At 30.7% G+C, this 16,088-nt stretch overlaps 1 protein-coding gene across 1 annotated transcript in view; it reads right to left on the bottom strand.

The window, feature by feature from the left end:
* Window positions 1–922: 922 nt before the first annotated feature.
* The window catches only part of LOC118197430 (alpha-soluble NSF attachment protein-like), a 54,113-nt gene continuing 38,947 nt past the window's right edge, over window positions 923–16,088 (bottom strand). Inside the window, exons 9-10 of the mRNA XM_035368944.2 lie at window positions 14,150–14,218; window positions 923–9,540 (exon numbers count right to left, since the gene is read on the bottom strand). Of these exons, the coding sequence (XP_035224835.1) occupies window positions 9,391–9,540; window positions 14,150–14,218 (219 nt within the window). The 3' untranslated portion in view covers window positions 923–9,390. The remainder of the gene's footprint in view (window positions 9,541–14,149; window positions 14,219–16,088) is intronic.

Genomic DNA, 16,088 nt, shown 5'->3' with positions numbered 1-16,088 from the left:
TAAAAATAGAAACAAATTATAATCCACGAACCTAGTCACCCATTCAGAAGATAACTAACTATATTTATCAATGAATCGCCAAAAATATTTGTCCAAAATGTTAATTCCCTTTCAAAATGGCAGCCGTAAAAAAAAAGACAAATTTCAGATGATTAAAATTAAGGACCTCCTGCCGAATTTGCTCGAAATTAAGGACTTTTAAGGACTAAAAATCGATTCCAAAAAACCTAAGGACTTTTAAGTACCATATGAAGCCTGTGTATGAACATTTGATTTTAATGAGTGCAGTTAGTAATGAATAACAGACACAAAGAGCAGCATTAATAACAGAAAATTTGAAATAAAATTTAAATACCGTAATTTTTGCAGAATGGCAAACACTTGAACAAAAAATATGTTATTTCAGGCAGTGGCAACACTTTATTTAAATCATGCAACTGTTTGATTGAAATGGAAGGACCAAAAATATACCTTATGCTTTCCAAATGGCAACACATTTCTCTGGAATCGCTGTGTTTTTGGAGTGAATTTAGAACAGACATTTAAGACACATCTTTAAAGAATAGGATCACATTAGTTTTATTCCAAAAAGCTAAACATTGCATTTTTATCACGGAAACTCTTTTTTTTTTTTTTTTTTTTTTTTTTTTTTTTTTCCCAATATAAATCAGTGAATTGTTATTATTCAAAAAAATCATTATAAATCACATTATTATTATTCTAATGAAGTTATTTTTTTCAAACAATCAGTGGTTGTGGAAATAAAGGTTAGGTATGAACTTTTGTGGACATCATGTACAATATAAGTAAAATTTTCTAATTTGCCTAAATTTCTCATGACAAATTAACAAACATTTTTTGTCATTCACAAATTTGTCAATGAGTTGAATTCTCATGGATAATCATAAAATAAAAGTAATAATTTAATGAATAATGTCAGAATTTATTTATGATTAACTCCTAATGATGTTAGAATCTACAGTATTCTTCAATGAATGTGGCAGGAACTCAAAATACACACAAATGATGATAGAAGCATGCATTATTCATTTTACACACATCAGGAAACTTTGATTCAATGCAGTCATGCGGCTATTTGAAATTTTGTACATCATTTTCACAAGAATGCAAGATTTTTCAAACTTAAATTTATTACATACAGAAGTTTAATACAATTATGCAACTCGTATATCATTTTAAATATATATTTAAAAAATAGGAACTGTTTTAAATTAGATTTAAATATAAAACAAATTAGTATAAGTTAATTAAAAAAAAAAGCAGTATTGGAATGTAGTCAATAAACTCGGAATTCAAATAACTAAAATAAACTTTTAAACACATGTTAACCATCTACAGATACAATATCACTGGTTAAATATAACTCAGTACAGCTAACAATACTCAGTCATACACAACAAGCTAGATAATGTATATATACAATAAAACACAATCATTAAGCTGGTATTAGAATGAGCTACTGCTTTTGATAAATACTCTTTTAACAGTGAAGTAATAAAAACATATATTTACACTAATATTGGTTATAATAACAGTAATATTTACACTAAGATTTGGGAGAAATATTCACAAAATATACAAATGGCTCACTTACATAAATATGTGATTTACATGCATAATGTCATTAAATGCTCATTAATAACAAATTAATTCATCCCACTTTATCAATATATCACACAGCAAGAGAATTTTAAATTACTTGAAGATTTAAATAACATTTTACCCCTACAGATACTATGTTTTTTTATAGAATGACATCTATATTCCCTGCATGAAAAATATTGCACAAATATCAGGATTTTAATAAGTCATGCACCGTTGACTATCATGGATAGTAAGAATATCAACAATGATAATCATATGAAATGCATACATACACACAGTCAACTGCAGATTAACCTGTGGCTGTTCAAAAAAATTTAAGCTTGCTTATTGGGAAATTCCAGAAAAATTACGATACGAAACACTCAATGCAAAACAAAAATGCTTATGTAAGATACAAAATAGAAATGCACATGAAATAACAATAGTAATGAACGATAATGTCATACTTTTTTAGAAATGTTTTTATCCACAACAGTATGCACATTGCCTGGAAAGAATGAACATTGCACATTGAAAAATAAATAAGTCTGAACCAGCATTTCTAAACTCGATGACATTTTTCAAATTTTCTTATTCTTTCCTTAATGCTATTGATAACTTGGCTTTTATCATTTTTAATGACGTTTACTCTTTCGTTATTTACAGAGGGTTGATTTGTTTCGAAGACCAATTTAATTTACATAATGAGCATATATTCCAGATTAAATAGCTTAAAACTACAGATAAATGGTTAAGAGAATTTTTTACAGGGTTCATACACATTTCTGCACATACAAACTAGGTACTTTTAAAGGACCAATTAATGAAAAAATTAAGGACCTATCAGCAAATGGGAGCTGAATAAATTCAATTAAAGATATTATCTATGCCTGAACTTCACTTTTGTAATACCATCCTAAGAATAAAATAGATCTGTACGTAGGATGCACAATTATTAAATATATTTACAAAACAGATTTGAGAAAAAAATCAACTTTATAAAATTTATCAAGTAGCGTTAAATATTTTACACTTACAAAAGTTGAACGTATTTAAAAGAAGATTAGTGACATTTTATTTACGTTTTACTAACAGCTAGGTTTATGCTGATTTTTTTCTGTCTCATTTTGTAATGTGCTTGCTCAGTCTAGAGCAGGGGCTCTCAACCGGTGGTATGCAAAAGAAAAATAGATGGTATGCAAAGAAACAGAGTATTTTTAACTACTGAATACAAAAATTAAATACCATAACATCCTGAATCTAAGCCTGTTAGTTTAAAGGATAAATCTGAAGAATATTTTAAGAGAAATTTATAGGAGTTCAAAAATAATAAACAAATAATGAAAGGTCTTGTTACTTCAAGTGAAAAAGCTTTGGAAGTTAGTTACTTAGTAAGCCTAAGAATTGTCAAGACTGAGCAGGCTCACACCGTTAGAGAAAAAACCTTATATTTCCAGCAGCTAAAGATATCATTTTGATGTTATTCAATGAAAAAGCGAATAAATGAACTTAATAATATTTGATTATCAAATGATACAATAAGTCAATGAATTGATAAAATGGCAAATTCCATAAAAGACACACTTATTCCAAAAATTAAACACAGTGAATATTTCGCATTGCAAGAGGATGAAAGTACCGATATAACGAACTTTGTTCAATTATTAATTTACATATGTTTCGAAGAAGTTAAACTAATTGTCGAGGAGTATTTATTTTGTGAATCTCTTCATGATACGTCAACTGCAAATGGAATTTTCAAAATAACTAACAATTTTATGTCTCATAATGAATGATATTTCTTGGAATAGGTTCCCTAGAGAATTTATTTTGTGAATCTCTTCATGATACAGCAACTGCAAATAGAATTTTCAAAATAACTAACAATTTTATGTCTCAGAATGATATTTCTTGGAATAAGTTCACTGGTGTATGCAGTCAATGGCTTTAACAGGAAAACATTCCGCTGTTATTTCTCAAATAAAGAAAGTTGCACATTAAACTAAATTTACACACTGTTCCACACATTGTGAAGTTTTAGTAGCCAAAACAATCCCCCAAAACCTGAAAATTGTTTTGAATCAAGCTGTGAAAATTATAAACTTTTTTTAAAGCCGAGCTTTAAATTAAAAAATATTTACGATTTTATGCCAAGAGATCGGCAATGGACACGAAACGCTTTTGTTACCTTCCGAAGTATGGTGGTTATTCAAAAGTAAAGTTTTAAATCGTTTTGAACTTCTATCAGAAATTCAGACTTTGCTCTGTGATTCAAAATTTGAATTGGAAAAATGTTTATTTAATGAATTATGGTTGGCGTGTTTAGCATATTTAGCTGATATTTTTGGAAAGTTAAAAGTCTTGTGACCATGGTAAGAATTAATAAAAGGCAATAACTTGCTTTAATATGCAGAGATAACTTTTAAGGGTGAGCAATTAGTTAGATACCCCTAGTCATTGCATTTAATGGCCACTATTGAATTTTATTTATTTTTTTAAAATATTGTTAAAACTGCATTACTAAAATCGCATTCTAATAACATTTCACAGTTTAAAATACTTGTAATTTATGAAATTGATTCTTAAACAATATTAGAATAATTGCACATTAAAAGCTACAAAATTTTACATTTATGTTTTGTTATACAACCATTTATGTTTAGTAGCAACAACTCACAGCAAAATATTTATGCACCTTTTTAATCTGAAGCCTTCCTAGGCATTTTGGCTAATTTATATTAATTTCCTTTTCTTTAAGCATCTTTTCTAACAATTAGAAATTTGTTTCAACATGCAAACCAATGTTCCCACTAGTTTCTGCATGCAGTATGTATCTATCACATTTACTTCATCTGTTAAAAGTGGAATAGTTCAAAGACAGACGTGAAGCAAATTATTGCCATGTCTCAAAGTGACTGCAAAGTCAGATAAAGGTTTAAATAAGTCTCTTATTTAAAAAGAACTCAGAACATAAAGGCACGCTCTTATGCTAACAAAATCAACTACATCTCGTAACAGTGATGTAATTAAACAGGAACAGTCAAATTCAAACTAAAAATTTGGACTAGCAGCCAAAGACTACACAATTTAATTTTAATAGAAGCTGGCTCAGTAATCGTTGTAAAAAATTCAAATGTCTGCAGAGATAAATAAATACAAATTATCAGAGCTGGCAGGAACTAATGCAGTGTGCAAGCAGAGGTCAGAAACACATTCTAACTTCCAATCCAAATACATCAATTTAAAAACTATCTAACTGATTTACATTCTGGTGAGGTAATGGATAGGGGAAGTTCTAATAAAGGTTGAAATTATAAACAACTGGTTAACTTATATAATAATAACTTTATATCTTTGAATAGTAATTTTCTTTCTAATTATGTATTCAGTTTATTTCTTCAATACGTTTCCTCTAGAATTTTCAGATTCAATTAAATATTTCTGTTATTTAAAAAAACTAACTGCATTTGGAATGTATAGCAAAAACTCTAATTTTATTTAGTAATATGAACATTAAGAATAAGCATGAAATGATATACAATAAGAGCTGGTTACAGAGCCAAAATTAAGGACATTTAAGGACGAAAACTCGATTCCAAGAAACCTAAGGACATTTAAGAACCGTACGAACCCTGTTTTAAATTAAATCCTCTTTCTCATATTTAACTGTGCTCGGATTAAATGTAATTTTGAATTAAAAAGGGGTATCTTAACTATTATTACCCCAGTAATCAATAATTGACTGTAATTAACTTTTTATTAAAAAATATCAAACAATATTTATATTTAAAAATTCCATTATGTTCTAATGTAAGCCCATGGGCTTCTGCAATTTTATTTCTAAACATAAAATCAAAAATATGGAAACATACCTACATGTTTAAGAAATTATTTTGTCAAAAATCAACAATATTAAGTATTTGGAAGTAGAAAGAGAACATACATGTCATGGAATTTTTACTAAAATTCAGTTTTCAATTTCCATAATGTTCCTTTATCTTCCATGACCAAAACAAACAATTTCTTTCACCAAACATAAAATTAAATATAAGGAACTAAGTACTTTAATGCATTTACTAAGACACTTCAAGTACTGATAAAACTGAACAGATCTCTATAGACCACTGAAAGGCATGAAATCAGTTTAGATGAATCGGACATAGTACACTAAAAATCATCAGGAGAAGAAAAATCTGATTTTTTTTTTTAATTTAAATTTTATTAAGATAAAATTATTCAAATATCAATAAATTCTGAAAGCATTCTTTCATTCATTGCTTGAACTAAACTCAAAATTAAAATATTAATGTCTAACACTTTGACTAACTTGATGTAACTGACATGATGATCAAGGAAAAAAGTCAGAGGCTTAAGCAATATAGTCCTTGTTTTAGTGCTTTTCGGTGCAGAGAGGAAAATTTTTCTTTAAGTATAATCACACAAAAATCAAAGCTTTGCACAGAACAGTTAGTAATGGAGATATCAATATTTATCACTAATTTATACTCCAAAACATTTTGTGGTATTCTAAAGATTAACAGTCTTACGTCAAATATAACTCGCTATAGAGAAATAAACTACTATTGCATATGTACAGTTCAGATATATGAATTATTTATATTTTAATATGCAATAAATTAAAATGAAAAAGTGCACAGAAAAATATTCATAATAATACCACTTTGGAAAATTACTTTCACTGTTCAAATAATTGTGTAAAAAATTATATCTTAAATACATAACGAGTATAAATATATTTCAAATTAATTTACCATACTGAAGCAACATTAATATATATATATATATATAATTTAAGTATATACATAAGTTTAATAAAATACAACAAAAATGCATATAATTGTTATAGAAATTTCCAATTAACACAAAAATATTAATAACACTTTGGCATCAAAAACACTTTGGTGAGATACTCCAAAAATGTGATGGAAATGTACACCTTGGAAACAAGCCAGAAATAATAACCCAACCATCATTAAATAAATGCGACAAATAATATTGTCAAGACTGTGAAAAATCAACAGTCTCACATAATTGTTGTTCATTAAAATGAAAAATGAATTTACAATCAAATCTCGATTAACCAGGAGTAACCTGCCTACAAAGAAATTAAGTTCATTTATTTCAAATGATAAAAAAAGTTTACTATCAGAATTAAGCGAAATGGCCTACACGTGAGACAACAGCAATGACAGAAGATGGTAGCACAGTAATTAGCAGATATTTTTATCTAAAATTTAATAATAAAATATTTAATTGTACATTACCTGAAATTGTAGAGAAAAAATATTTACTATTAATAATATAATTTATATACTTTTAATGTGAATCTGAACACAATGACATTATTTAAGCTCTACAGTAAATATTGTTGTTTAACCACCTGCATGCTTTGCCTGTGTGCTGTACAAGTGCTGCTTTTGGACCTTCACTGATTTGCCCACACATTGCATGGGTGATCTCATTTCTCTGTTTCTTTTACTGCTTTACATCTATCTTTCCTACATTTAATATCAAATTAGTTGCATAAACAGATGTCCTCTAAGTGGTATTTTGTAAAGTCTATTTTGCTCTGTTTCAATTGGTTCAAAAGTGTACACCTCTTTCACGTTAATTGCACGACTTAATGAATTTTTATTTCTCAGTGTTTAACTTCTGCATGTATTTTACTGCTGATTTGATAACTTTATTGCTATACAAGTACTTAAAATTGTTTCTTACCATAAAGTAATAGCTGATTCAGAATGTATGTAGCTAATTTCTTGTGATTCAGATTCTGAAATGTCTGTAAATAAGTCTGGTTAGTAATGAAAGTTCTCTAGATCAGCAGTTGCCAACCGGTGGCCTGTGAAAACTTTTTGATGGCCCGCAAAAAATTGCAACATTATTTATATTTTTATGAAGATTCAGTTTAAAAAATGAAGAGTAACAAAGCCTATTATGGAATATGGATTATACTTTTTTTCATTATTTTAGTTACTACTTTTAGTAAAATTCCTTCTGAATATGTCGACACTTTAGCTACTTTTGCAGGTGTATCTAGCGACGTTTGAAAGTGAGAGTTGGCATCCATGAATATGCTGCTATTATCAATAACAGCACAAACTGGAATTCTCCTTCCTTTTGAATTATAAACATATGCTATTGTGGTCATTAATTACAGTTTTTCTCAGTGTCAATAGGCATCTTGATGGATTTTTATGAGAACCATCTGCATTCTTGTTTATAATTGCATCACTGGAAGTTTCCGTTTTTGTTTTGTCTAGCTGTTGATTAGGATGCTACTGCTGAGTAAGCGATGATTATTATGTTTACAATAATTAAAAATTGGTGACATAACACTGTCAACTTATTGATATTGCTCTGCATTTGCCAGTTTTTTCTTGTTTTCCATGAAGTTCCTTTTCAGTGGTATAGAAATGTGAAGCTTTCTGTACAAGAAGGTAAGATTTATGCACTTTTCATGTAATTTTTCAATGTGAATGAAATATGCGTAGTTTGCTGATTATTAATGTATAGATGTATTTTCTTTTTTAAATTCATATTAGTGGTCTGCCAAATATAAAATTATATATGTAGTGGTCCGTGAAATTCTAAGGGTTGATGACCGCTGCTCTAGATGACTTCTTCTAAACATCTGTTTATGGAATGCTTATGTTCTCTAAGAAACAGCAGTAAAGATACCAATCTACAGTTTTGATTGAATAGTATTGCTTGACTGATTGAAAGATTTGCAACAGTAGAATGTAAAGGAAAGGGCTTCCTGGATGTTTACCAGCCTACGAAGACTAGCAGAAAGACATTTTTAGAACTGATTTTACCAACAGAAAACAAAATTAGAACAGCAAAAGAATTAGAAAAGAGACTCGGTATTTTTATTTGGACTGAGTTGTTGGACTACGCCCCTTACCTTGTTTTAAAATATATCACACTAAATTAGATCTCTGGAGAAAAAAAAAAAAAAAGCTAAGTAAATGGTGGCATCGATTGGTAGTCATACTGCATACTGCAGTCAAACATAATTGTATTTTTATACTATATATACACAACTGTAAATGTAGCTTATTTGTTAGGCACTCATGTAGGAAGAAAAAACAACTTCCAGGGAAAACATTATTTTATTTGAAGTAAAAAATTGTTTCAAATGCTTAAAAATACTTACAATTTTTTAAAATGCTTAAAAATACTTACAATTTTTTAAAATAATATTTACCTACTAGATATGTGAAATGAGTAAAAATACTGTAAAAACATGACATTTTTTGTACTGAATTCAGGAGAAAATGAAACAGTGAAGTGGTTATTTGTAAAAAGTTTCTTTATTTCTAATGAATTTTCCATTATTTAGAGTATAATCTTTATTGTTTCAAATATTGATTTATTTGTGACATATTGCATAAATTAAACATAACCAAATTAACTTATTCTTCAGATGAATCTGCAAGAAAATATAGGTAAACTGAGGAGTACTTTTTGGTTAATTATAATACAGGATATTCCTCCTTCCTGTATTTTATTATCATTATTATTGTTATTATTATTTATTGCTATTGAATAAATCATGATTTAGAGTTGGAGGTAAAATCGAGAGTTGATTGTAATAACAATGTGTGGTTTTCCTATTAAAAAAAATGTCCTCTCACATTATTTAATATGCACAAAACAAAGAGAAAATACAAATGTGAGCTATGCAATAAAGCAAATATATTTTTCACTAAACAGTTCTGCGATAAAGCGAATGAATAAAAGTGAAAACTTTAGCAACACTTAGCATAAATCTGGATTTTCTTGCATTGATTTTTTTATGCGAAGCAAGATATTGGTGTACCAAGAATCTAGTCGTGAGATAGAGTCATACTCTTTGACGGCATCTGTGAAACCATCAACATCTTGCTCTTCCAGCTTTTCTAAAAGAGTCTGAAAATAAGGGGTGGGAATTTTTTAATATATATTGACATAAAAAAAATCTCACAATGAATACCATATCACTTATCTGAATTTAATTACAGATATAACAGCAGAATTCTGGAACCAAAGTTTGCATAAATTATATATCATGCCTTGCTCAGTTTACTTTCATTTTTTTCTTTCTAGTTTTGAAAGAATCTTTCTCCTCTAAACAAGTGGTAGTGGAGAGAAAAAGGAATATATGACGAGGAACTTTTCTGAGGGAGTAAAAGAATTCTTGTATAAAAATGAATTAAAGTATTTTACAGGGAAGAACATATTGCATCAATCAATTTCAGTTGTCTGAATGAGTATGTGCATGTTACAGCATGCATGAAGAGATAGAAGTCAGGAAATAAGTACATCACAGACTGCTGGCTGATGCAGTTGTGGAATGGGATAGTTAGATACCTGCAATAGAATAGGCTCTGCTGCAAAGCCTATTCTAATGCTGGCTTCCACTACTTCAGTGAATACTGTAGCAGAAAAGCAAACATTTGCAGAACTTGGGCAAAACAGTTGGAGGGTACAATTTCATTCCAACAGCACAGCACAATGGCAAGCACATTCCAAAACTTCTACATGCCATAGGAGCCTTCCTGCATCACCTCAAACAATACATTCGAGCAGGAAGAGGACATTTAGAGGACAGTATGAAATTTAGATACAGTTTGCCTAAGAAGAGCATCTGGAAAAGATTGTTGTCAATGTGCACATGATGCATTTCCCAATGAAGTGCCATCTGCATGAAAATTCATGAACTAGCAGATGAATAATGCATTCACTGTCCGTATGTGGTCTAACTGATCTGCTGATACTTTCTGCCGCAGAACATACTGAATTGAACTCATAATGAAATATTTAACTCGACAGTCCATTATTTATTCTGATAATAGCCAAAGGACTAATGCAGTTTACAATCACATGCTTACCAAGCAGGTTTCTTTTATGACATCAGTGATGATATCTTTTTTTGTGCTTTCAGTGATTGTTTCCAACATAACTTCAAATCAGTCATTCCAAATTCACCAAACCACTAACAGTAATTCGAAATTGGTAAAACTTTATTATCTTTTCTACACCAAATCCTATAGTTGAAAGCATTGAAATATGAAAAGCCAAAAGGTTCTTGAGTGGTGCAGTAGCACCCTTTCCAAAAAACTTCAAACTGACTTAAGGAATTTGTATTATTCAATTATTGATTCTATATGAGTCTAATGAAAAATACATTAATATTTAATTAGATATTCTAAATTTGACGTTTTTTGGCTAATTTCATGTCATAATTTTCTTACATTTTTATAATGAGAAAGTGCAGAGAAAGGAAAGAATGAACATACAATTAGACAAAGCAACAACTGTTAATTTTAATCACAACTCTATCAATTCCAAGCGCAACAGGTAAAAATCCTTCTTCATCAGCAGCAAAGAAATTCTGCAACGCAGGAAGGAGTCACAGCCATATTTATAGTAAAAGCAAAGTAAAGCCAATGAAAAGGTATTGCCATCTGTCCACAGAAATAGTAACAACATAAAATATTAAGTTAATAGCATTTGAAAGTATTATGGAGGACTAGATTGGAACTAAATAACTAAAAAAACATAAATTTTTGTGAATGTAAAATACTTCAAAGAAATCCAGTTCACCAACTGAAGAAGCGTCCTGGATAGTTTTTGCAGACCCAAATTCAAAATTGTGGTTAAATTTTAACTATGATTAGCTATCAAAGATTTGTTTATTTCTGCTTTTTTGGATGTAAGATTTGTGCTTCTTGATGTGAAACTTTAATAGTCTTTTAGTTTGGCCAATATATCACAAACTATGCTGACAAGATACGAGAAAGGGAAGTTAAGAATCAAGCTGTGGATTTCTCTGTTAGGTGAGAAAATGATTTGTACCTTACACCAACGTAAAACAAAATTAACTACAAAGATTAACTTACCAAACACTGGTTGAACCTTTACATAAAGTTCTACAAATGTCTAAAGTACATTAAAGACAATTTAGAACCAACAAAATTAAATAAGAAAAATTACACTAAAAATCACTAGGAAAAAATGAAATTTGCAAGATTTAAGTTTCTAATTCAATAGATTTCATTTATTGCAAAGAACCTCCTTAGAGGCTAAAAATTAAAACTGGGAAAAGTTATAAAAAACCAAGAGTCTCAGCAGTTACATATTGGAAGAGTATAAAAATAAAAATAAGAACAAATCAGAGGATCCAAGTAGAAGTTACAGATACTAATTAATTTTATTTACATAAAAAATTAAATTTGATAAAATTTAAAAATTTCATCAGTTTATAAATTTTATGATTCCCCCCCCCCCATTTTTGACACATGTATTTCCTTTGCACATAGAACCAGTACCATTCTTCTCTTGATTATTTTATTTATTGCACAAATTTCAAAGTTTACTTAAAAAAAACATTCCCAGAAACATGTAGGGTCAAATCACATTTCACTGTGTGGCAGACAAACCTGGTTCCCTAAAAATTTTCAGTTTGCTTTTTAAAGCTTGATGAAAAAATTACTATCACAAACCTTCAGCATAAAGCAAAACTACGTACAGATAATACAAAAAGGAAAAGAAAAAGCAATAAGTAACAGCAGTGATGATGGATGTTGTTTACCACAAGTATTCTGTTAAAAAATAAAAACCTTTGTTTACCCAAGTTTGAATTCAATGCCACTGAAATCCAATTTGATTCCAATGACATTTTTCAAGTCTCTTGAAAATATTATTCTTTAATAGTATTTATAATTTAGTTTAATTTCTAATTATGTTTATTCTTCCATTATTTACAGTGTGTCCTTTTAGTTCTGAATATCAATTTGATTTGAATCAAATAAGCTTATTCCTCAGATGAAATTGCTTGAAAATAAAAATAAATTGTACAGTTTTTCCCCATTTATTATATTTTGGGCTAATTTTCTTTCATTCCTTCCAACTTGAATTATCCGTGATTTTGAATTAATCATCGTAACCATTCTTTATACGTAGGTTGGGGCAAAAGTCATGGCAACTATTTTTTTTCTTGAAGATACCAGTCCGGTTGGAAAATGTGACATATACAGACGAATGGACAAGGTTTTAACTACATGTGTGGACAATGAATAGCACTGAAACATCGTAACACACGAATTTATTATGGTAGTATACAGGGCAATATGGCCTTCAGCATGCAAAAGAATGATAACACAATACACTTAAAGGTGACATGACAAACGTGGGCCTAAAGACCCTCAATATAGTCTCCTGCTACTGTCACCACATGCTGCCAACGATGTGGGAGGCGCTGAATACCATCAGCCTCAGCATTTGCTGCACCATGTGTGAATCGGGCCATCTGTTGGCGCACAGCATTAGCAATGTCCTCTCGTGTTGCAAACTGCCTACCACGTATTGGTTCCTTAATCTTGGGAATAAGAAGTCACAGGGTGAAAGGCACAACAGTACGGTGGGTGCTCCAATTCTTCCCATCCCCAACGTCGGAATAGCTGCCGTACACTTTATGCAGTCTTGCATTGTCGTGCAGAATTATTGCACTGTCCACAAGATCCGGATATTTATCCTGAACGCGTACCTGTTGCACCAGGAAGTTCCTGTAGTACTGTGTGGTCACTGTTCTGCCATGAGGAACAAAGTGGCAAACATAACCCTGACGTCATATGCGATGATCACCATCAATTTGACTGGGGAAGGATTCTGAAGGACCTTCTGCTGCCTTGGTGATCTAGGATGTTGCCATTCCGCGGACTGACGTTTCAGTTCTGGTTCGTATGCCCTGGCCCAAAATTCATAGATGGCAACTATTCGTGACAAGAATTGATCGCCGTCCTGTTGCCAGTGTGCAAAGTGGTCAGAGTATATTGCATAGCGCACCCACCTTTGAACTTCCGTCAGTGCATGCGGTACTCACCGCAAAGCTATTTTGCATAGCTGTAGCTCATTACACAATATCCTGTATGGTGCGATGCCACTTGCCCTCTCTAACATCCATCATCTGTCTTCATCCATGAGGTGGTCGATGACGGCACGTGCTACGTCGGTTCGCACACTCACCGGTCATCCCGAACGTTGCTCATCGCTGGTTGACACACGTCCTTACTGAAACTTTCCTACCCACCGTGCTACTGTATGATATGATAGGGCATTATTCCTAAGAGCTTCTACTAATTCACTGTGACATTCCATCTCATTTCTTCCTTGAAGAACGACTATTTTGATGTAAGCACACTGCTCAACACGAGTTACTTCCATCTCACACAACACTCACTAACTGACTGATTTCAGAGCCCTCGCTATTTCAGAGCCATCTGTTGTTCTGCATACACACTATGCCTGCAGAACTTCCACAGGACACATACACGTTTTGTGATCCGTTCACATATCTACAAGAAAAAAATAGTTGCCATGACTTTTGCCCCCAACTCTCGTAGTATCCTAATTAATCAAGAGTTATTCTTTTGGAACAAAATCTCACATTAAACAGCCAAACAGATAACAACATAACACATAATAATATAACATTTCACATAATAAAATCTTAGGTACATAACCAAAAAAAACTTACCATCACAAATTTACACTCTCTAGAATCATGAAAAGAAGGGCACAGTTCTTCATACTTTTTAATCGCATGCTTGATAAGAAAAAAATATATATATTTATACAATCATTACAGATGCACAAAATTAAACTGACATATTTACGATTAAATTCAAATTCAAGTACTATAGCAAGAAAAGAGTGCATTTGTGAAACAAGTTTTACAAGGTCAAATAAAAACACTCAATACTACACCAATGTCAGGATTCCCACATAAATTTTAATTTTAATTCCTTTGATCTTCCATTAACAAGTGAAATAATTTTCCTAACTAAACATAATGAGCTATTTATCAAATTAAGCATGAGTAAGTGAATATTTGTAAATGTTTACTACAAAATGCACTGTGTACAAGAGACTAACTGGAAACAGTACAAAATTTTATCTTACTTATTACCATGATAAATACAAAAAATATGCATCTTAACCAGTCTCCTATGCCTGGATTTTTTCCAATCACATGTGGAATTTTTTATTGTCAACTGCATTGATAAGCTTTTTTTTCTCACAAAAAAAAGTCTCATCTTTTTGGGGAGATGAAATTTTTAATTTCAGTCAATATTTATTTGTATTTCTTTTATTATAATTAGAATAAAATTTCATATATTTAATAACAGTGTACAATCTCCTTAATTGCATATTCTAGCACTACTGACTATATTTTGCATGTACAAAAGTTTGCCAGTTTGAAACTACTGTTTTTAAATGATTCATTTCATTTAAATCAAAATTTAGATGTAAGACACATCTAAATTTTCTTCTATTCTTCATCCAAAACCATTTTTCATCCATCACATCACGATAATCTGTTACAAAAGGAGTATTTGAAAGTTCAACTAAACACAGTAACATTTTGCAACTGATTAAACTACGGCACATCAACAATATCTTGAAATGCACGTAAACTTTTGTTTAAAAATCAGCATCAATCCTAGGCTAAATTTTGTTTAAAGCAATTCTCATTCTCTTACATGGTGCTAAAGGAGCCAGCATCCATAGCCTTGGGCCTGAATTTAAATACAGAAAATATGGATCTTTATGAGTGGTCAGTGCTTTTGCAGCATGTGACTGTTTAAAGTACAGCTGATCTGAAAGCTCTTTTGAGAAATTAATGGTAGCAGACACATGCAACCATTTCCCAAAGATTTCCTTTTAAAGCTGGGGTAGGTCTCTGAAAATTCCAGCTGTTACCTATAAGCTGCTTATATCAATGTCAAAATCAGTAGCACTTCTTGCCACAATAAAATTCATTTGCCTGATCTGCTAGTAGGTTCAAACACAGAAAGACTGGGAACAACAACACTATTAGAGGAATCTAATAACTTGGCTTAAATAAAGTCTGAACTGCAACAAATTCCTTTGTAAAAATAAGTAAAGTTAGTAAAACAATTAATAAAATGGTAACAATAAAAGTAACTGCTAAGATTTGATTTTTGAAGAAATAGAAATATATAGAACACCCAAAAATAAGCAAAATGTCAACTGCACTAAGTAATTTGTAATTATTGCAATCCTAGCATTATCAAACTACGGCTCTTTATTTCGTTACGTATTGCTTGGGTTGTAACCAACACAAGTTTTATTTTTGAAATATTATTCCAAATAAAACAGGAAGCATTAAACGATATGCATTTTAAACAGTTTTACATTTTTATATGCATAGAAATGTTAAGTAGTTTTAAATTGTACTTCATTTTTGAAACTTCTGCGGTACTATTTTTAGAACAGATCAAGGACTTTAAAGAACAAGTACATTTCAGCAATATGCAACGTTAATGATATAGTTCAAATGCTATTAAACAGCTGTACAATTTGTAACTGGCACTGGATACTTTCTTTTTTTCCACCGACAGTGAGGCAGCCAATCCACTGGGGCAGTTAGCATAGGCAAACTACTATTTGCT

This window comes from Stegodyphus dumicola, chromosome 5, assembly GCF_044657685.1.
Source record: "Stegodyphus dumicola isolate Sdum_Otavi_A_Nest chromosome 5, ASM4465768v1".
Lineage (NCBI taxonomy): Eukaryota > Metazoa > Arthropoda > Arachnida > Araneae > Eresidae > Stegodyphus > Stegodyphus dumicola.
Note: the sequence above shows the minus strand (reverse complement) of the source record. Positions and strands in the feature narration are given on the sequence as shown.